A 21,178-nucleotide genomic window follows, 5' to 3' on the forward strand; every position below is an offset into this window, starting at 1 on the left:
TGTTGTCCCTGACCCTTTGAGGGTGGGGGGTGGCGAGGTTAATACTGATGTTGGCAGCTTATCGGTGTAACATATACAACACATTTATTCTACACAGTGCAGAATTACTATCACCCCGCCAAAGAGTACAGTATGTGGTTTATATCTGGTTTATGACCTCACACACAAAAAGAAAGGACCGATGCTGTCGTCAGATGTGTGTTTCTCCAATACTTTGGTTATGCGTTGTAAAAATAGTGTTATGAGACTGGATACATTTTAGACGATCTTTGTTTGTGATAAGGCTTATGTTTGGTTTTTGAATACTGCACTGTAATAATCAGATAACATTATTTAGACGTGTCAGATAGTTTGGCCTGTAGCCACATAGCTGTGTATGCTCAATGTTAATATCCTTTAAATTTTTATTGCTAACTTGCTATCTTTCTTTTTTTGTTGTTGTTAGAGGTTTTTATTTCCTAAGTATACAATTTACTGTTTTTTTGCTGTATGAAGTGATAAAACTCAATAAATATATTGGAAACAAATGGCTTTAAAATCAACCCCTCCTGACTGGTTCTGGCTTCATATTTTTTAAGTTTACAGATATGAGTTACATATTTTAGATGTACTCGGTTTGCATCAGGACATACATTATCTACTACAATTCCAAATAAAAGCAATGGCACTGTACCTTGCTCACACCATTTGCTGCTTAATCCTCTCACTGCTTTTCTTCTTTAAGTGTTGCTGATGTGGGTTCATCTCTTGTAGAGAGAGCACTGTATGCACCTCAGTGAACAGAATGACACGGCTGTCTTCATTTTGAGCTATGTTCAATTCTTCTGCAAAATGAAAACATCCAATTATAGTCTTACAGCTCAAAAGGCATTTCATAGTCACATTTTTGTTAGGACCAAGAGGTTGGGAATAAAGCTATGGTTAGGCTTCACTTGAACTGACGGAGCCTGAGGTGTGACCTTTAATGAATGTTTAAAATTATACAGCTACCAGACATTATACTCACTGTGGACAATTTAGAGTTGACTTGATTTTCAATTATTTATCAGTTAAACATGAATTTTACTGTGAGGAAGTTGTGTGTTGACGGTGATACATTCCTCCCTGCTTTAACCCAAGCACAGACCTACTAGACCTTTTTCAGAGCAGACATTTTGACATGGTTTAGCAGGGGGGAAAGCACAGGTGTTTCTGATAACATTAATTTTATTATTATCACCTGTGCCAAGTCAATGGCTCCACTGCACAGCAACCAGTTTGTGATGTTCTATAAAACACAGGTGTTACTTATCACATCAATGATGCTACTGTTCAGGAAGCTAAATGGGACTCGGCCAACATTAATTTCATAATTTACACCAACGATTTTCTAAAATGTGACCTCTCAAAATGGCTGTTGTGAAAAGAGCTAGTTTGCAGAGTTTGCAGAGTCATTATCAAACAAAATGAGAAAGTAACATATTAAATTTCGGGCCAATACTCAGTTGAAGTTAATATTTCTCTCACCTTTAATCATTCTCTCAGTGAAACACTGAAAACAAAAATGTTACATATCATAACAATGCAATTAACTGACAAATGCAGGCTGTTTCCTGGCTGGTTTGCTAGCTCGCTAACATTCACAGTTTGTCCTCCGTTTCATAGGAAAACGTACACTTTAACAATAACACAACTGTAGAAAAAACAAACAAACACGGGCTTCAAACATTAGCATCACAAAACTGTTAGCATCTGACCTGTTCATCCTGAGGACACTTCTTTTGACTTATACAACCTTTGCTGCAGTTTCACTGGACGTGGAGCGATGCAGTGCACAAGTCGATACTGACACCTGTCGGACATTTTATGGTATTACTACTGAGACATCAAAATCAAAGTCATACAGTAAACCACGATGTGTATTATGTTTATGCTTTATTAAAGCATGCCAAAGAGAATAATCAGAAAGTCAATACATTTTTTTTTATTTCAAATTATTTTTTTTTACATTTGTCTTTTACATACAGATGAGTTGTCTGTTCACCGTTTGCAGACTTTTTATTTTTCTCTCAGTGCATAATTCTATTTTCATACTTGCCACTAATATTTTTTATTATTAGTTTTACTAATATTATTTTTGGGGGACCACTATGTTCATATACTATATCAATAAAAGGTTTTGTTTTTTTAAGTGACAGACAAAGGCAAATATGTAGCTATCAAATGTTATTAAAAAAATAGTCCTCGATTGTACAAGGTCAAACGGATTTTTATTTTTATTTAAAAGGGACAAGCACAAAACAGTTCTTCCCCAGGTCCTTTGATGGCCATTTACTGTATAGTCCAAACTGTTATTACAACTACATATCATTATGAAATATTTAATATTATAGCTTGGAAAAAACAACAACAGGGCATATTGTTCCTAAAAACAAAACAAAAACACAAAGTCAAGTAGAACAGGAGTCTATCATGAGCTAAAGTTCACAGATAGACACCATGATTTCAGTTCCGGCAGGAGGTCACAGAATGCCTCAGTGATCTCTGCTGTACAGTGTCTGATTACATCTATTATACATTTAATATAAGGCCTTACTAAAGAAAGACATTCTCTGATCTCATTCTCTATGATGGTGACGCCCCTTCCCTTCTCAAAAAGTCTTCCAGATCTCCATTTTTCATTTTAATTATTATAATTATTGCACATAAGGTGATTAGAAAAGGAATGAAGTATGTGAAAAGTGATACCAAAAAGGACTCTCCTTGTGGCCGTCCTGATGCAAGAGCTCATAAAGCACAAAAGTACTTCAGTACAGAATAACACATATTCAAATACTAAAAATATGTTATGACAGATAAAATACGTAAGAAACTCAATTGCTTAAGTGATGCAAAATAAAACTATGGCTAACTTCTTAAATAACTTTGGTGGAAATTCTACTATGACAAAATGAAATAACTGTTAAACAGTGAAAAACAAAACAACAGATTTAAAAAACAAAACAAAAAAACAACTGATCTCAAAATTAAGAAATGAATGAAGAAACTGCCCTGTTGTCCTGACCCTGAGCCAGGATTGGATCAACCAGGACTCATCTCACAGTTTGATGTTGTTTGACTCTAAGCAAATGACGCCCGACTGTTGTTTATTTTTGATTCGTCTTCTGCACTCAAATGTTTGACTTCATTTGCCTGGAGAGCTGCAGTCACATAAACACTGAAGGACTGGTGATGTCATCACCCTGCGTTGTTCATTCAAAATCACAGAAGTTGATTCAAATGTAAAGAAAAAACTAAATAAGAGTTGTATGACTGTCCACAATGAAATCAGCTTTAACCTCTGATGTACAGTTTTAGTGATTCTGAATGAAAGGATACCAATTTTTAAACTGCAACATACATATAGACTATGACATGTGTTGAAACACTTAGTTATTAAAGTTTAATTGATAATTCAGTTGTAACTTCCTGTGCACTGTAGCTCGGAAATAAAAATGATTTAAAATAAATAAACAAAATTGCAAGCTAGTGGCATGAGGTTCTATCCAATCATAAAATGAGAGGGAAGTCTGTTGAAATGGTCATCGCTGCATACTGTTGCAATAGCATGTCCAGCCATACCGTATGCCCCTGTGCCTGCTAAGTGCTCACTGAGTGCGTTTCTAGAGGCAGCAGGTAGATGCAGGACTGCAGGTGGAGTTTTTCCAGTATGTGTAGTAACAGTCAAATGAACTGCAGGTATGAGCCACCTGAGACTGCAGACAAATGTCTACATCTACAGAACATTTAATGTCACAATGTCAAACCCAAACTCAGCTCTTTGTGCAAAAAAATCAAAACAAACAAAAAATAATTATAACAAAATAGATAGATTTTTGTTCAAGTATAACCATCACTTGTATCAATAATTGATATTGAAAATTGCTATAATCAGTTTTGCTTTACAATCTTCCTGAATCTTCCCAAAGTTCCAGCGTAGTCACAGATTCAAAGTGCTGAGTGTTTAAGTAGTGCCGCTTAATGAAAGAGGTATGCCTTCAGGTGTGTTTGATGTCTCGATCAGTCATTCTGTAACAACAACAATACAAGAATTAGATGCCTGGTGTGAGAATATCATTTATCTCCTAACAAATTTGCCAACTGGAATCTTTAACCTCACATCACTACTAAACTATAGCACCTATTTACAAAACTGAAAAACTCAGAAAACGACCAGTGTCTAGTTTTAATTACTACTTATATATAATATACTCATAAAAATGAGTATCTCAGGGCTGGACCATAATTCGTTTTGACCTCTTTTCTGTCCATTAAGTAGTTTAAGAACCATAATCAACTTTGCCTTGTAATTATCTGACATTTGTAAAGATTTTAGCCTTTCTCTTTTTTTTTTTAAATTAAATTGTGATAACGTTTTTGGCCATATCACCCAGCCCTAAGAGTCACTAACGTCAGAGTCCTAATACTGTACTTCTTTCTATCTTCTTTTTACCCATTAGGAATCACTATTCACGCTATTGAAGCATATGACAACAGAAAAGCCACAGGATTGATCTCTAAAACTCTAAAACTCCCCATCATCTGTAAAAGAATAACTGTTTTCTAAATCTAGATCCATCATTCACTAAAGCTCCTTTTATCGGAGGGAAACATCTCTACTGCATTAACATACCATACCTGCATTTGTCCATATACCCAGTTAAGGAAGTAGGTAACATTGCCATAGACGCCTGGCTTGTTCCTCAGAGCACATCCATAGCCCCAGCTGGTGTCCCCTGCCAGCCACCACAGATTTCCCTCCTTGACCACTAGAGGCCCTCCACTGTCACCCTGCAGCATTGCAAAAGAAACGCAAAATATCTCAGGTTACTTTAAGACAGTGGGTGCAGGGTGCCTGTGTGTGTATCTGTGCGTGCGTGCATGACTACCTGACACGTGTCGACTCCTCCCGCCAGTTTCCCAGCACAGAACATGGTCTCAGTGACTTTTCCGTTCAACACACTTTGTCTGTTACAAGTCTCTTCGCTGTAAATAGTCACCTGTGCCTGATTGAGTCTGTCAGGGGTAGGTCCTGAGGAACAACCCACAGTTAGCTCAGCCAAAGTGTTCAAAGAGTCATGCCATTTTCTTGCTTTAAAAGGTCCACTGTGTACATTTTGAGTTTAATTGTATCAGCTGTATTGAAGGTACCATTTTGAACCACCATGTTTTTACAACAGCCCACAATGCACAAACTTAACATCTTCTGAGTTTTGATGATAACTGAAGGCTCCATGGGTGTATTTTCATAGCTGTAACATGCACCTTCAGCAATAAATGGTAAAATTTATGAAAAAATGTACACACTGTACCTTTAAGATTAAAAAGCAGGTGAAGTAAGAATATATATATATACTGAAAAACCACTAGCACGCAACTCGGCTGGTTGCAAAGGGAACTCAGTTTGAAGGGAAGTCTATGGGAAAATCAGTCGACTTCTCACTTTATTTACAACACCAGTAAACATTTTCCTGAGGATTAATGGTCTCAATCACTAGTTTCAGGTCTTTCATAGCAGATTATGTCAATTGTGTAATTTTCTTTCCTCCATTTGGAGAAAAATAGACTCAAAAAAAAAAGTATGGAGAGGAAACCCCATGTAGGAGTAGTAGCTCGCAGCATTGCCTTCAGAAAAAATGCTGGGGTTCACAAGCTGATCTGACCGAGGGCCCTTCTGTATGGAGTTTGCATATTCTCCACATGTATGTGAGTTTTTTCCGGGTACTTCAATTTACTCCCAGAGTCCAAAAACAATCAGAGGTTAATTGGAAATTCTAGATTGCCCCTAATTGACAGTGTGACTGGTCGTTGGCATTAGGATGAACAGCCTTTTGCCCTGTGTCAGCAGCTGGGATTGGCACCAGCTGTCCCGTGACCCTCGTGTGGAGGAAAAAGGGGTAAAAAAAAAAAAAGTGGACACAGCATTACCAACAGCGGGTGTAAAGTGTGAATTTACAGTTTCAAAGCCCCATCATGGCTCCAGGGGGAAAACAGCCACCGCCTGTATTCACACAATGAAAAATGGACATATTCGTTTAGCTCTGAGCTCACCAGATACGCGTAAGGATCCCCATCCTGTGATCCAGGCTTGACGTTCAGCTGCGAGGTTAACTCCAGCGTTGGGGAGACACACTGGTTTCACCGTGCCTGGAAAACAGTTTTAACTATTGCCATTATCAATATAGACATTATCTCACAGGTCTCATCATCATTCCATGTAATTAAAAAGAAATTTTGTTGGCATGCACTTACTAGATAAAGTCAGAGGTGAAGTGAGCCTTAGTAGAGCGATGTCATTGTCGTGAGTATCTGGGTCATAGTTTTCATGATTTATGATTTTTTGAACAGATTTTCCAGAGGTCATAGAGCGAAGGCTCACACCGCCAGCGTAGACCCTCCACTGATAAGCATTGTTGTAACTGTCATGGGTAAAAGAATGCACAAGCTTTTCTTCGTAAATATCAACTGAAAATACATAAAGGATGGCATAATGGTGCAGAGAAATGAAACTCACCGTTGGAAGCAGTGGGCAGCAGATAGGATCCAGTAAGGGCTGATGATGGAGCCTCCACAAAGGTGCTGACCATTTATCTGAAGACTGACCTGCCAAGGCCAGGCTCCACTCTTTGCCTCTGTACCACCTACGATACGAGAATTAGGGGCTGCTGAGCTCTTACCACATTCTAAAGACGGAGGAAATACTTTAGTTTTTTCATGAGGAAAAAAAACAACTTACAGGTCAAGTTAAAAATGTAAAGTCCAGATATCTTGCTGGCTAAATCAGACCGTCCATTCTACATATTCCACATATATCCGCATTGTGTCCAAGTTGCTTACCTACACAAGTAAGTGCGACAGCTGCGGAATAGCAGCTTGCGCTGAAAAAGACAAAAACTTGGATTTTTAAGACAGCAAATATTTGACATGTATGTCGGAGTTACTCATTGCACACACTGAGGAAGTGCCTTGAGTCAACTTGGTGAGGAAATCCACTTAAAAAAAAAAGTGATACCTGTAAAAGAGCTGTGGTTGAAATGGAAAGTCAGGGTTACTTCCATACTGTAGCTTCATGTAACCATTGGGAGATGAAGTACTGATTTTACTGTAGGCCACATAATCCTGGCTGAGGGACAGAGACAGGGACAGACAAGAGAGAGACACTATATTATACTCCAGCGAGATGGACATTTACAGCTGCAGTGCATCACAGGGCAAGAGACAAACAACTCTTCTACCGGTAAATAAAAAGGTGCCAATCAGCCTTTTTAGCATGATGACCCGTGTTTAAATAACACCCTCACATACGGTTAATTTATCCCCACATCTGCGTGTTTTTGGACTGTGGGAGGAAACCGGAGACTCTGGCAAAGGCAAGAGTGCTAACCACTACACCAACTGGTGTGGCCCATTATCTGAACTCATTTGACTATAATTTGAATGTAACAGACATTTATTCATATTTGAAAATTCTGCGCCACAGTTTCAAATAGAGTTTGGATGTTATTCTGTCTTGTAATCCAGTAACAAATGAAGGTACAACTTTAGGAACAATATGTGCCTTCCTTACATTGCTGTTTTCCTTCAAGTAATCATTTTAGTATCATATAATAGTGTTATTTCAGAAGTTGTTCATGATGATGATTCATTGAAAGGAAAACATAATATACACTTAATACTTGTGATATCAACGTGGAATTGTAAGCTCTGGCTTAAAATTTGTGTGCATCAGTTGGACAGGACAGACAGAAGTGGGACAGTGGTGACAAAGAAGAGGATCAGCACCTCATGTAGCCTATCTGCTCGCACACAGTCCTTCCAAAGTCGTTGTTCCAGGAATCAGCACACACGGGCAGCCACATATCGCTGTCTGTTGTGTAACTTTCCAGTATGGAATCGGCGCCTTTCAGACGCACTGTGGAGCAGACCAGAGTGTTCAGTGATTTAAAAAGTCAAAAAAACAGTAGTTGCTAATGTTGTAGGGACAGAATGAGTGGAAGATCGTACAGCAGTGAGTTTCATCCTCTCCTTGTGGACAGTCTCTGGTTCCGTCGCACCACTGTGACAGGCTCAAACACTTCCCTCCAGGTCTACACGACTTCCCCAGTAAACACTGGTGGACTACTGCAAACAAGCACACAGAGGACACACATCATTTTCACATTTGGGCAGGAGCACACAGGAATTTGAAGCGATGTTCATTTCACAGAAGAAAGTGTTGAGCTTGAACTTACAGAAGTACCACAGCAAGGTGCCGATCACTGCCAGGACAAGAAGCACACACAGAACTGCACACACGATGTAGCTCCATGGACATTTCTTTTTTCCTGTTTAGGTCAGAAACAAATTGTATTCATAGATATGATCAGTGTTGTAATGTAATAAAGTACAAATAATTACTGCACTTAAGTACAAAATTCACATATCTGCACTTTACTTTATTTATATTTCTAGCAAGTTTTACTTCTACTCCACTACATTTCCCCTAACTATGTTTGTTACTTGTTACTACCAAATAAAATTAGAAGGAGAAGAAGAAGACATAATGGTCTGTATTAATGTAGAGCTTTTCTAGTCTTGATGAGCTGCTTTACACTACAGTTCTGCCTTTCACACGCTTCCACATGGGGTTAAGTGTCTTGCTCAAGGACACACAGGTGAGCAGAGCCAGGAATTGAACCCACAACCTTCCAGTTGAAAGACAACCTGCCCTACCACTGAACGACCATGGCTCAATGCTAACTTCTCACTTTTTTTAATACATTTTCTTCTAAAACTTAAGTACATTTTATATCAGAAAATGTCTTTTGAATACTTCACAATTTGCATTTAGCTTTGTATTACTAGAATAGGGTTAGTATTTTTGAAAAACTATGCTTCCCAACCTCAATTTGAGTTGAGAAATAGTATATATATGTAGTATATATTGATATAGTAGATATAGTATTTACCATTAAATACTATTAAATTCTACAAACTGGCCATTTAAGCTCCAAATGACATGACATTACAGTATCACTTATATTCATACCACTATTATATAACAGTGTCAAAAATTGCTGGTTGTAACAATTGAACACAGTTAGAGTTAATAATTTTGGACATATCAGAAACAAGGTTTATTGTCTTCTCTTATAATAAAGTGGATATCATAATAAAATAGCATTTGTGGATAGTACAAATGCTATTTTAGCCTCGATAAACTATTAAGCTTTTATATGACTTGACCTTTTCAGTGCTTATGAATTTAACATTTTGGTTGTTAATGACGAGCGGCTCTCTGCATTAATCTAAAATCTAACGGATGCTGCCACTCCTATGAAGATATATAATCATTAAGGGTTTTGGTTTATTTTTATTTATGTTTGTTTTGTCTGACCATCATTGATATACGTCATGTATATATATGTATATATATATGTCATGTATACATATATATACATATATATATATATATACACATATATGTATATATACACATATATGTATATATACACATATATATATATACACATATATATATATATATATATATATATATGTATGTAGAATAACTGGAAGAATAACTGTGGCTATGGCCCCAGCTAATGGAGATCCCAATACATCATAAATCATAAAGTGGATCGTGCCAAAATATTCCTTCTCATTTCCAAGCAAGTGACACTGTGTGCTGTATTCATCTCAACTTTTATGAGTGTGTATATAATTATCTTGTGACTGAGTGCAGAAGTTAATGTTTACTCACTCTTTTCTTCCAGCTGCTATCACTGAAGATAAATCAAATATTACTATACCTTGCTTTTGTCCTATGGTAGGTGGAAGTGGTGAAGGTGCTGTAGTGAATTGGGTGTTGACGGGTGCTGAGGTCACAGCAACGTAGTTGGGCGTCTCTTGAAACAGGGGAGGGTAGATCTGCTGCTGCCCCTCTTGGTTGTACGGAGGAGGTCGTCCATTGTCGTGCTGGAATCCTTTGTTGTCATAGGCGGACTCAATCCCCTACAGATAATGAACAGAGTGAGGTAATGAGGTACAAATCAGAAATACTACATTCATAAATTATATAAAAGGTTGACAAAATACATGAAGTGTGTGTATGAAATAAGAGGGTCACACTGAGTTTACCTGATTATTACTCATATTGAAACTGGTCGTGCTGTGTGAGCTGGAAAACTGTCACTCCTGGAAAAACGCTTCTGTGTCAAATATGAGGAAAGTACTGCTCATAATATGAAATTTATTTTATAAAATGTGATACAAAATACATCAAATGTTAAGCTTTATATAACAGACTTCTTAGCAAAGTAACAAAGAGCTTACCACACTATCAAATGTTATCAAATACAGTATAGTGAAGTATAATGAACTCTGACTCAGCAAGCTGTCGAACTAAAGCAAACTGAACATGTTACAAATATTTACAATACTTACAAATACTTCAAATATATCTAAACTCACATTACCTGAGAGGCTGTTTTATGAACACATTTATAGACATATTTCACTTCGTCTCTGCTTACCTTGAAATTGCCACAAATTCCTTCAGCTCTCAACTCGATGTGTTCCTCTACTCCCCGATTCACTCTGTGGTCCGTGTCCACTCCGATTCTCAGTGTAATCAACAGTCACAACCACACCTTCTTTTACTGTGTGCACAAGCCAACCTGTTACACATCACTTTATCACACTTGACTCAAGCAAACACCAAGGTCAACAGCACTAATACTCATTAGTGACTGCCCTCAAGATAAAGGGAGTAAGATTTAAAAAAAAAAACTCACACAGCAGTCATTTTTGATGGTGAAAAATGTTGAGAAATTTTAAATATGCTCTAATCTCTGCCGTAACGACCTGAACCGTTTCCTCAAAATGACTAGACATTTCCAGAATATGTACCAAGCAGATCAAATATTCTCTAGTAACCTATTAAAAGCCATGCTGTGATTGAGAAACACAGGCGGAAAGCAGTCCTTACGTGTCGTGTGACGTGGAGCTGTTATTCATATGGAGCACTATCAGGATGAAAAAATGTTCCAGGAAGATCATAAATCAGGATAAGTTTGGTTCTACTGCATGCTATTGTCCACGCTCGGTTTCAAAGAGAAGCTCGCCAGAGCTGTTTAATCAGTAACATCCAAACAAATGGCCAAGCTGACGAGCAAATAGTGATGGCTAAAAGACTTTCAGACCTCGTTAATACTTAACTAAAGCCTTTCACAGCGTTAACTGGCAGGAAAAAAGGGACATAATATCCCAATAAAAGTATGGAAAAGTCATAATGTTCCACTGAGTCACAATGACTCTATGATAGTTTAAAAAAAACAACAACATTGTACAGCTATATCAATGTTAAATAACATTTAATTCCTGAATTACTGAGTATTGTATAGATTACTGGATTTACACATTGACCTGTGTAAAGCACCACCACGAACTGACTCATGGGGTGATTGGACAATACAATACAAACTTGACATTACAAAAAGAATAATAATCTTTACAAGGCTGTCGTGCATGATTACAGTATATGAAACAATAGCAAACTTTACATGTACAGTAAAATGATAAGCACTCATGCAGCATGTTTATTGATATCAGTATTAACATGATCATGGAACAGGAATGTCCTGTAACCATCAGTAACCATATACTGTAGTTGACAAGGCTGGCCGTTATCTCCACTAAAGCTAACGATATCCTTTGACCAGAGATAGATTACTACTGAGAAGTTGCCAAATAATAAAAAAAAAAAAAATCATCATTTTACCACATTTTGTGCAAATTGGTTCAGAAATGTAGATTAAAATACCACCTCTTTGGCAAAGATAGTGATCAATGATGTGTTCTGGTTTCTAACTATTTTGATAATCGATTAATTGGTTTGATTTCAGCTTAACCTCCTGCTGCCTTGTGTGGGTCAGTTTGACGAAGGAAGCAGGAGGGTTAAGTTCTTATCCTACGATTATAAATGTGAAATGTTCTAGTTTTTCTTACTTCTCTAGGTCACAGACATTTTAGCATGGTTACAGTAGGAAAATCACAGATGTAAATATTTAAATTAGGATTGTGCAGGAGCAGTGGGCAACACTTACTTGCACTTGGGGAGCAGGTGCCTTGCTCAGGGGCAGCCCAACCCTTGGTCGTTCCCAGGATTGAACCAGCAATATTCCAGTTACAAGCCCAATTCCTTTCCTCTTGGCCATGGTCTGCCTATGATGGCTCACGTCCACTGAATATAACAATACACATATACATATATATATATATATATATATATATATATATATATATATATATATATATATATACATATACACATATATATATATATATATATACACATATATATATATATACACATATATATATATATACATATATAATATAATATAATATAATAACAAACACATTATTGAAGACAAGAATCACCCAACTTACCAATAATGAGAATAGTCATTAGTTGCGGGCCAAGGTCACAAAAACTTAATCCGTCAAGCTGAATTGTGTCGACAAGTAGAGAATTTAAAAAGGGAAATAGCAGCATCTAGAGGCCAATTTGAAAATTACAGTTCCAGCTCAATATGACTGTGATTCAAGTTTCAGAGGAAGCAGAAATAGCAAAGCCTACATTATCCACTGGTCAAACTTTTCAATCATTATCATGAAGAAAACATTAACGTCAATAAGTATCAACAAAACAATAGTGCTTTCATGAAAATAACAGTATTTATTCAACCATTTCAATACAGACTTAAATATTAATAAATCTTTTTCCACATGTCGTGTTGACAAACAAAAGGAGTCTTTAACATTGGAGTGATGTTTGCTGTAACAAATTTAGTAGTAAAAGGGAGCTTACATGTGTCTTAGCTGTTGGAACTGCAAGATCAACAAACACTAGTTCACATATGTAACGGGGACAGAAAGGTCTCAAGTTTCCTACAATTTCTGGATGATGATAGATGAAGCTCCACCGCCACCGTTGCAGATGCCTGCTAGACCGTACTGACACGATGTCAGATTGTGCACCATGTGACCAACAATTCTCGCCCCAGACATCCTGACAAAGAAAAGACAGAAGGATCCACATTTTGATGACTTGATACACATCTTTACATATATGTTCAAAAGAACGAATGAAAGGGGAAAAAAATTTAAAAAAAGATAGTAGTATATAATACTACACCATAAAAATCACAAGTGCAAATTCAGCAATAAACTATCGTTGCTGTGCAGACAAAAGAGACAATACCTGGTTGCTCTCTGGGTAAAAAACTCAGCATCTACAGGCTGAAGGTCGGCGCTCAAACTTCAAGATGATCAGGATGATCGCGGTGATGTGGTAATATGGTTTAATGGTATGCAGGGTTCCCACACCTTGGTTGACATCCAATTCAAAGACTTTCCCTGACCAATTCCCTCAAATTCAAGGACCAAATGAGCTGACACAGATTAAGATGGAAGGGGCAACTTGTAAGAGCCAACTTCCTCCATTTTCCCTGCCATTTTCTCGTTCTTGTTCGCTTGTTTATGTATACACTTGAGCAAACGTAAATATGGGTAGTATATTCAATTTCTGACAATAAACCCTCCTATATGGACACTCTGCACCTTTAGGTCGTCAATATTAAGTGATAAGACTCTCATGATGTTATAGGTTTGTTTTGATTTCAGGCCAATATTGTCAATATACTGGAGAAAGATACAGTTTCTGGGTCATTTGTCTGATTTGCTTTATTAATTACAGCTGATTATTTTGTCTGCAAGTTGTTCAGTTTGAAGAAAAACAAAATCAAAATAATCTAATCTTTATCTCAACATCACAGAGCAATGTAGGGGATAAAGGAAACCAGACATGTTCTTTAGAGCAGTTTTTCCTCAATCGTGGTCCTGGGGAAGTCTCCACACTCTGACACACCTGATTTAAATAAATGGGTCGTTAATAGGGTTCTGCAGAGCTTGATGACGAGCTGACCGTTTGAATCAGGTGTGTTGGAGCAGTGGGTCCCCAGGACCAACCCTGCCTGAGAAGACAGGAACATTTGTTCCTCATGTGAACTCGGGTATTCCTAGGAGAAGCTGAAGTATTTGTTTCCTTTCCCTTCATTCCAGCTCAAGTCCCTGATTCACAAATAACAAACAGTTGGTCTGTGTCAGTCTCTGCTCCTTACCCGATTGGATGTCCCAGGGACACAGCTCCACCGTTGACATTGACTTTTGCTGGGTCAATGTCCAACATTTTGATGTTGGCCAGCACGACAACACTGAAGGCCTCGTTGATCTCCCACATGGCGATATCGTCCTTCTTCAGCCCTGCTGCGTCCAGCACCTGACACACATTCACACACATGGAATTAGTATTACAGCTGCACACACGGGACACAGTGGAGTTGAGAGCAAATGAAGCTCCTCTTGGAAAAAAGGTTTAATAGTGCAGACACTTACAGATTCATTCCGAATGTGTGACAAAATAAAAAAAGGTGTCATAGCACAGATCCCTGGAGGCAGCTCACACAAAAGCACCTAATTATTATTATTACCAGACCCACCTTTGGTACAGCATATGCAGGAGCGATTGGGAAATCAATGGGTGCAACTGCAGCATCTGCAAAGGCTGCACGGACAAAACATGAACATAATCTAGTTACAACAATATCACAACTGTAAATAATACATGTACATAAATACATAATAAAGGTTTTGAAAGTAGTTAATAAAAGAATTTGGTGTTTTTTGCCATAGCAATAAACTTATCTGCAATAAAGTGTGTTGTGAGGTCACAGTGACCTTGACCTATGACATTTGATCATCAAAATCTCACCCGTTTCTGTTGTAGTGAATGCTTGAGCTAATTATTACGTTGAAGGCCAGACCACAAATGTAATATATTCCCATCTTTATAATCCAAATTTTCCAACGTACCAATGATCCTTGCCAGTGGAGTGACATTAAGCCTCTTTGCAGCATCCGCCGTCATCAAAACGAGAGCAGCGGCTCCGTCATTCAACGTGCTCGCGTTGGCTGCCGTCACTGTGCCTAATAAACAATAAATAAACACACAGCAAGTCAGAAGAAGAGAGTGCAATGAAACACAACGTTTATATGAACAAGGATTAGATAAGATTTTACTTATCCCACACTAGTGGAATTCAGCTGCAATTAAGTGATTAGTACATAATAGAAATACAAAATATTACTGAAAATCCATACACACCTTTTACAGTGGAAAGTATACATGAAACAGGGCAGTGGCACAGAATTATTCCACAGATGTCAGAGATAATAGCTCTGCTTCCTCTAAAATGTTATAAATAAAAAAAGGTCTGTGTTCTGTTGTGTTTACATTTCATTAGAACTTCGGTATAAATAACTGGACGTGAAATTAACTTCCCTGGTTTCAAAGAACCAGCAACAGCCACTGATAAAAAAACAACAACACTCTAGTGGCTGATTCAAAGTAAAAGAAAACGACTTATTTACCGTTCTCTTTCTGGAACACTGCCTTTAGTTTGGGGACTTTGCTGAAGTCAACCCTCCTCCACTCCTCATCCTCAGAGACGACCACATCAGGTTTACCTATAAATAATCACATTAACATCAAACAAACTGTTTTCTCTGTGCCATATTTTAGAAGAGAAATGTTTTTGGTTTATACCTCTCTGGGGAATGCTGACGGATACAATTTCTTTGGCGAGCAGTCCCGATTCAAACGCCGCTTTGCTGCGGCTGTAGGAGCCGATGGCGTAGGCATCTTGTTCCTCCCTGGTGATGTTGTAGTTTTTGGCTGTGTTTTCTGCGCAGTTCCCCTGTTAAACAGAACATTTTAAAAGCAAACATGTATCATATATCAACATATATGTCAGTTAAGTTAATTCATCTTAAAGGAAGGACACATGAGGAGCCAAAAATATATATGCCTATGGTATATTATTGTTAATAATCAGTAGAAATACAGTGCACATGCATACATCTCTTTTCCATTTTTTTAAAGCAGTATGAAATTCTCTCTATTGTGATCCTGTAAAAATACTGCTCTTAGATTTTCCATCAAGACAATATTTAGCATAAACGTGGGCAGATACCATGTGGAATTTGTTGTAGACGTCAGTGAGTCCATCTTTAACAATGAGGTCTTCCAATCGCACTCCTCCGTAGGCTGGCGTTTCTCTGGCCATCACATAGGGTACGTTTGACATGCTTTCCATTCCTCCTGCCACCATCACATCCTAAAAATGAAAAATAAAAATTACCAGATGTTGAACTGTAAACACTCCTTTACATTGACTGTGTTTCCTGTCGTCTAGGACACAAGTTGGCCGTCATGAGAAACGCTGAAAACACTAGTTTTCGTTCACCTTGTGAGACATGTTCATATGTCTCATATGTAAATGTGTTAGAAATGAAACCGGGATTTAAATTACATTTTCAAATACATATACATAACTTTAATATGGAGTTGGTCCCACTTTTGTTCTGTGCTAGTTGCAAATAAAATAAATCCCATATTAATGTTCTCATTGATATCAAGGAAGCCTAAATTTACATGACTGCGTTTGATATAAAGACCCAAATCTAAAGTCACAGTCCAAGTCTCTTGTCAGTACAGTGGTACATCTCACAAAGCTGCTTTGATTCATCTGTATATCCCACAAAGGCAAAGTCTGTGTTGTGCTTGTGTTTTTGGTTGCATATACCTAGATACAGATGCAGCATGTAAAAAGAACTTCTTTTATAGCTTTTTTTTTTTTTGATACCTGATGTCCACACATTAGACTCTGGGCTGCCATCATGATGGACTTCATCCCAGAGGCACAGACTTTGTTGATAGTTGTTGCTGGAGTGCCCTGGGTCAAGCCTGAAGAAAACAAAGACATATTATTGAATTTGCAAAGATAAATTAAAAACATAAATATAGTTCACTGTAAAAACATAAAACTTTTATTCAAAAAGTATTCAGATATATAACACATTCATTCATATATATATATATATATATATACACACACACACACACACACACACACATATGTAGTCTATACGCTTTATTCTTTTTGCCCTCGGTTTACTAAATATTATGATAGACTATATATATGTGTGTGTGTGTGTGTGTGTGTGTATATATATATATATATATACACACACACACACATATATAGTCTATACGCTTTATTCTTCTTGCCCTCGGTTTACTAAATATTATGATATTGGTCGTCTTAAATGATACTGAGCACCTCACAGGACAGACAACACAAACGTCCGTCTAACCATTATTCATTCATTTATTTATATTCAATTGCTTGATTGCCTTATTTACCTCGTCTCTTCCTGTCCTTCACCTACCTCTGTTTGTCGATCTAGGCTTTGACATGTGACATATTAATAGTCACTAATGGTGTGTAAGAACGATGGGTTAGGAGCAGAGGTCAAATTCACTATCACTAATTGGTGCGTTTGCAAAAATAACTAATTCTAAATTCAAAATGAACTGATCTCCTGGGATCAATAAGATTGTCTGACTGTCTATAAAATAAATTAAGCATTACAAAAATCCCTGTTCTGTGTAACAGAGTATATTAAATGCATTGTGTGGGATTAAAATTGAAATGTTAATCATAGAAATATTGCTTTAAATATTTTTATCTGAGTGTTGAATTTTCCTACCATTTAATTACAGTTGTGATACAAAAGTGTTCCATTTCAAATGCTGCGTACAATAATGAAAGCCTGGAAGAGGCCTCACCATGGTAGTGCAGGTAAACCTTGCCTGAGTCACCCTGCAGAAAAAGACTAGTCTTTAACGTGCATGTATGACCTTTTTAAATCTTTCAGGAGAAAAAAGTATACAGCACCAACTAGCTGCCAACAGTCAGCCTTATATTGGAGAGAGATGGCATTCCAGTGTTCAGCCGTTTTGTGGACATCAAAACAAAACAGTGGGACTGCAGACATGCGTATAAGCGCGCACACACATACCTGCAGCAAGCAGGGCTTGTCTTGTGGGGGCCTGTCCTTCTCCTGCCTGAAGCACGTTGCCCATGTAGACCTCCTTCACCTCCTCAGGAGCAATGCCTACACAGAGGTGAAAAAAAAGATAAATTAATAACAACTCCCTATTTACACAGTCAGTCGGTAGCGATGCAGCAGTCCAACCATTCATCGTCTACTGCTTTATCCTCCACATAAGGGTCGCTGGGCCGCTGGTGCCAATCCCAGCTGACACAGGACAAAAGACTGGGCAGTCAAACCATTCATAATATATTTTAAAATTGTATATGAGGTGTATTAGGCTCTCGTCTGCCATGAGGCTGAAAAAGTGTGAAACAGTGTCATACTTGCTGGTTAGGCAGTGTCGTTGTTGGTCATCATTCTTTGCTGCTGCAGACTCTCGGTACAGTGTATGCCAGGTTTAAATCTGGTTAATATGCATTGAGCCACTACTAAATGAGTAAGTAAATGAATGGACATACCTGCTTTAACTATGGCTCCTTTGATGGCAATGGAGCCCAGTTTGGTGGCTGGTACTGCTGCCAGGCTGCCTTTGAAGGAGCCCATTGGAGTGCGGACAGCACTGACAATGACAACTTCCTGAAACCACATGTATAGTAAGTCAGGAAAACTGGATTCAAATGTTCAATCCAAGCATGCAACTATGATGGGCTGTTTTAAATCTACTCACATTGAGCAAGGGCCGAGAACTGTAGGCTCTTGAAAGGTACTTGTGAGCCTGGAATAGCAGGATAATAAAGACCCATGAATGAGAGAGTGACTATATCTGCTACAATCTTTCCATTCAGTCTTTGAGTGTTCAACCTGTGGGCCTTTCCTTCAACTGAATGCATTTAAAACGAAGAAAATTGATTTTAGGAAATCAGCACCAAACCTAATACTGACCATCACTGTTGGAAGTAAAATTGACTTGGTGGAAACACACAGGTATTTGTGTTCTATGTGGAAACTTAAAGCTGACCAGCTTTTTCAGATGACCTGCAAAATGATTGGGACGAGTCAGCCACAGCCCTCTGACTTCTATTCCAGGCAGATCCTGAGGAAGGCCCAGGCCATATTGAGCCATACTAATCTGCCACTGCAGAGGGCGTTTGAAATACAGAGTTCCTGCTCACATGATAAATATATTTGGCAGGAAATGCAGAGCCATTCTGTCTGCACAGCAATTAGTAGCCTGCTCCTTTATAAAATTTCGGGTGACATATTTGTTTTAATTAGTCGTTCACATTCATCTGAGTTTTGCACTGGCTTTGTTGTTAATTGAAGTGATCATGCATTTTGTACACACTGTCTATCGTTGCTGTTAATATTTTACTAAGCAACTGTTTTGGTAGGGATGTGTGTATATTATATATTTTAACTAATATGCATATACAGTATCCTCATTACTGATAACTGCTGTGATGTATCAGGTGAGTTGATCAGCAGGACTGTGGCTGTATAAAATGGTGTCTTTGTAAATAAGTACATTATGCTCAAAACATCACTGTCCTTTAAAGCAGTGGTTCCCAAACTTTTTATACCACTTACCACCTGATACAGTGGTGTAAATAGGCCGAGCAAAGTCAGCTATGGACTTTTCACAAGAGGCAGATTGATTCTGAATAAGATAATTTGCTCCGTCATCATTCTCCTATTCCTCACATATACCGCAGAGTCACTGGTATTGTGAAATTAGATGAAGATGGAGCAAGAGATAGCTTGGATTACTCTAATTATTGTTGTTGAATTTGTTTGAGAACCATAACTTTAAAGCAAGCTCCAAGGCAGAGCTCTCAAACTCAGCCTGCCAAACAATTTTTTGATAAATTTTGCATCATGTTATGTATTGTTAACTATATGTGTATATATATATATATACACACACACACACACACACATATATATATACACATTGTTCCTTATCAAAACAAACACTTTTAAGTTGAAATGATGTGAAATATTATCACAAATGTTGTTATTGCTATATCATGATGGACTATTGTGATGTGATTTTGAGGTCATATAGCCCACCACAACTGAACAGTTGCTTTTTCCACACAGTTGGGACTTTTTTTTACCTGACTGACCCCCTACTCGCCAGACTTGAAGCTTATGTCTACTCTAAGGTGCACGCCCCTTCTTTTTGTTATGAAGATTTTCAGTTGACCCAGCACTGAATGTCAATTTTATAGTTTCCTTTGCCTGACTGGAAAAGACATGGAGATGACCTTGAACGCTATTAGCATAGGTAATATGTTAATATAGCAATTGTAATAATAAGGAGAGACAGTGGAAGAAGTTTGCAGATGTTAACAGGTTAAAACAACGGTGTCCACCAGACAAGTGTCAACTGACGACAGCTTTGTTAGCTTCTTAATTGTGTCGTTTAGAAAGAAGACATTGCTGTTAAACACGCTACTAACACAGTGACAACTTCACAACATCACATGCGTGAGTTTGTTTTCAGGCTCTTACATTATAATTTGTCAAGGACGCACACAATACACAATACTTATAGCAGCTGAGCTAACGTTAGCTGCTCGCAGCTACAGCTAGCACAACTTTGCACAATAATACATCAACAGAGCGGACAAAGAGCTTGTCTTACACACCCACACTTACCATACGTTTACAGATTTGAGTGTGCATTGTTAAAAGTCCACTGGATGACATTTTGGACTGAGGGACAGGACTACGTCTCACACACACTCGGACCTACTTCACCTTCAGACACACGCGCACGCAGCACAGCAGCGGAGGGATAAATATTTCAGCCAATCACTGTGAGGGGTGTGTTGCACCGCCGACGTCACAGTTGACTGGTGCATCATGGTCGCTGTAGTTTTACCACCAAGAAGGCATCTGTCAAGTGATAAAATACTAACTTTTTTGGAATTATTCAGTCGGGGTGGGCAACATGATCTTAAAATTATATCACGGATATTCCATCATGATAGTGCAATAAAAATATTATTAGTGAATAAGTTAAGATTTTTTAACAGAATTTCAAAATAAAAGTGTATTTGTTGATATGGAGTGGTATATATTTCACAATAAAAATGTGTTTTATTTATCTCTTACCAAAGAAAACATACAGAAATAACTCCCTTATAACTTAGAGAGCTTCAAACTGTACAGGGTAGCATTACACCTCAGCTTGTCAGAAATAATTATTAGA

General features: G+C 37.8%; 2 protein-coding genes across 3 annotated transcripts; both read right to left on the reverse strand.

Moving 5' to 3' along the window:
- Nucleotides 1-2,227: 2,227 nt before the first annotated feature.
- Nucleotides 2,228-11,107, reverse strand: tmprss2 (transmembrane serine protease 2). 2 transcript variants are annotated; one of them, XM_044043034.1, is made up of 15 exons: nt 10,988-11,107; nt 10,533-10,658; nt 10,138-10,194; nt 9,810-10,011; nt 8,250-8,342; nt 8,023-8,139; nt 7,801-7,930; nt 7,031-7,141; nt 6,856-6,896; nt 6,533-6,701; nt 6,271-6,437; nt 6,070-6,165; nt 4,908-5,050; nt 4,657-4,809; nt 2,228-4,047 (listed from the first exon to the last, which is right to left on the reverse strand). In XM_044043034.1, the coding sequence occupies exons 3-15, from the start codon at nt 10,150-10,152 to the stop codon at nt 4,039-4,041; spliced, it is 1,446 nt and encodes a 481-aa protein (XP_043898969.1). In that variant the 5' UTR covers nt 10,153-10,194; nt 10,533-10,658; nt 10,988-11,107; the 3' UTR covers nt 2,228-4,038. The 2 variants fall into 2 exon arrangements, with proteins under 2 accessions (XP_043898969.1, XP_043898968.1); XM_044043033.1 differs by having other exon boundaries at nt 10,138-10,208.
- A 1,612-nt stretch (nt 11,108-12,719) lies between these two features.
- acat1 (acetyl-CoA acetyltransferase 1) lies at nt 12,720-20,746 on the reverse strand. Its single transcript, XM_044042969.1, has 12 exons — nt 20,623-20,746; nt 18,689-18,736; nt 18,480-18,597; nt 17,986-18,081; nt 16,767-16,867; nt 16,095-16,238; nt 15,668-15,818; nt 15,493-15,588; nt 14,935-15,048; nt 14,562-14,626; nt 14,184-14,341; nt 12,720-13,072 (listed from the first exon to the last, which is right to left on the reverse strand). The coding sequence occupies exons 1-12, from the start codon at nt 20,671-20,673 to the stop codon at nt 12,952-12,954; spliced, it is 1,263 nt and encodes a 420-aa protein (XP_043898904.1). The 5' UTR covers nt 20,674-20,746; the 3' UTR covers nt 12,720-12,951.
- Nucleotides 20,747-21,178: the final 432 nt, after the last annotated feature.

Source organism: Solea senegalensis, linkage group LG13 (genome assembly GCF_019176455.1).
Source record: "Solea senegalensis isolate Sse05_10M linkage group LG13, IFAPA_SoseM_1, whole genome shotgun sequence".
Classification (NCBI taxonomy): domain Eukaryota; kingdom Metazoa; phylum Chordata; class Actinopteri; order Pleuronectiformes; family Soleidae; genus Solea; species Solea senegalensis.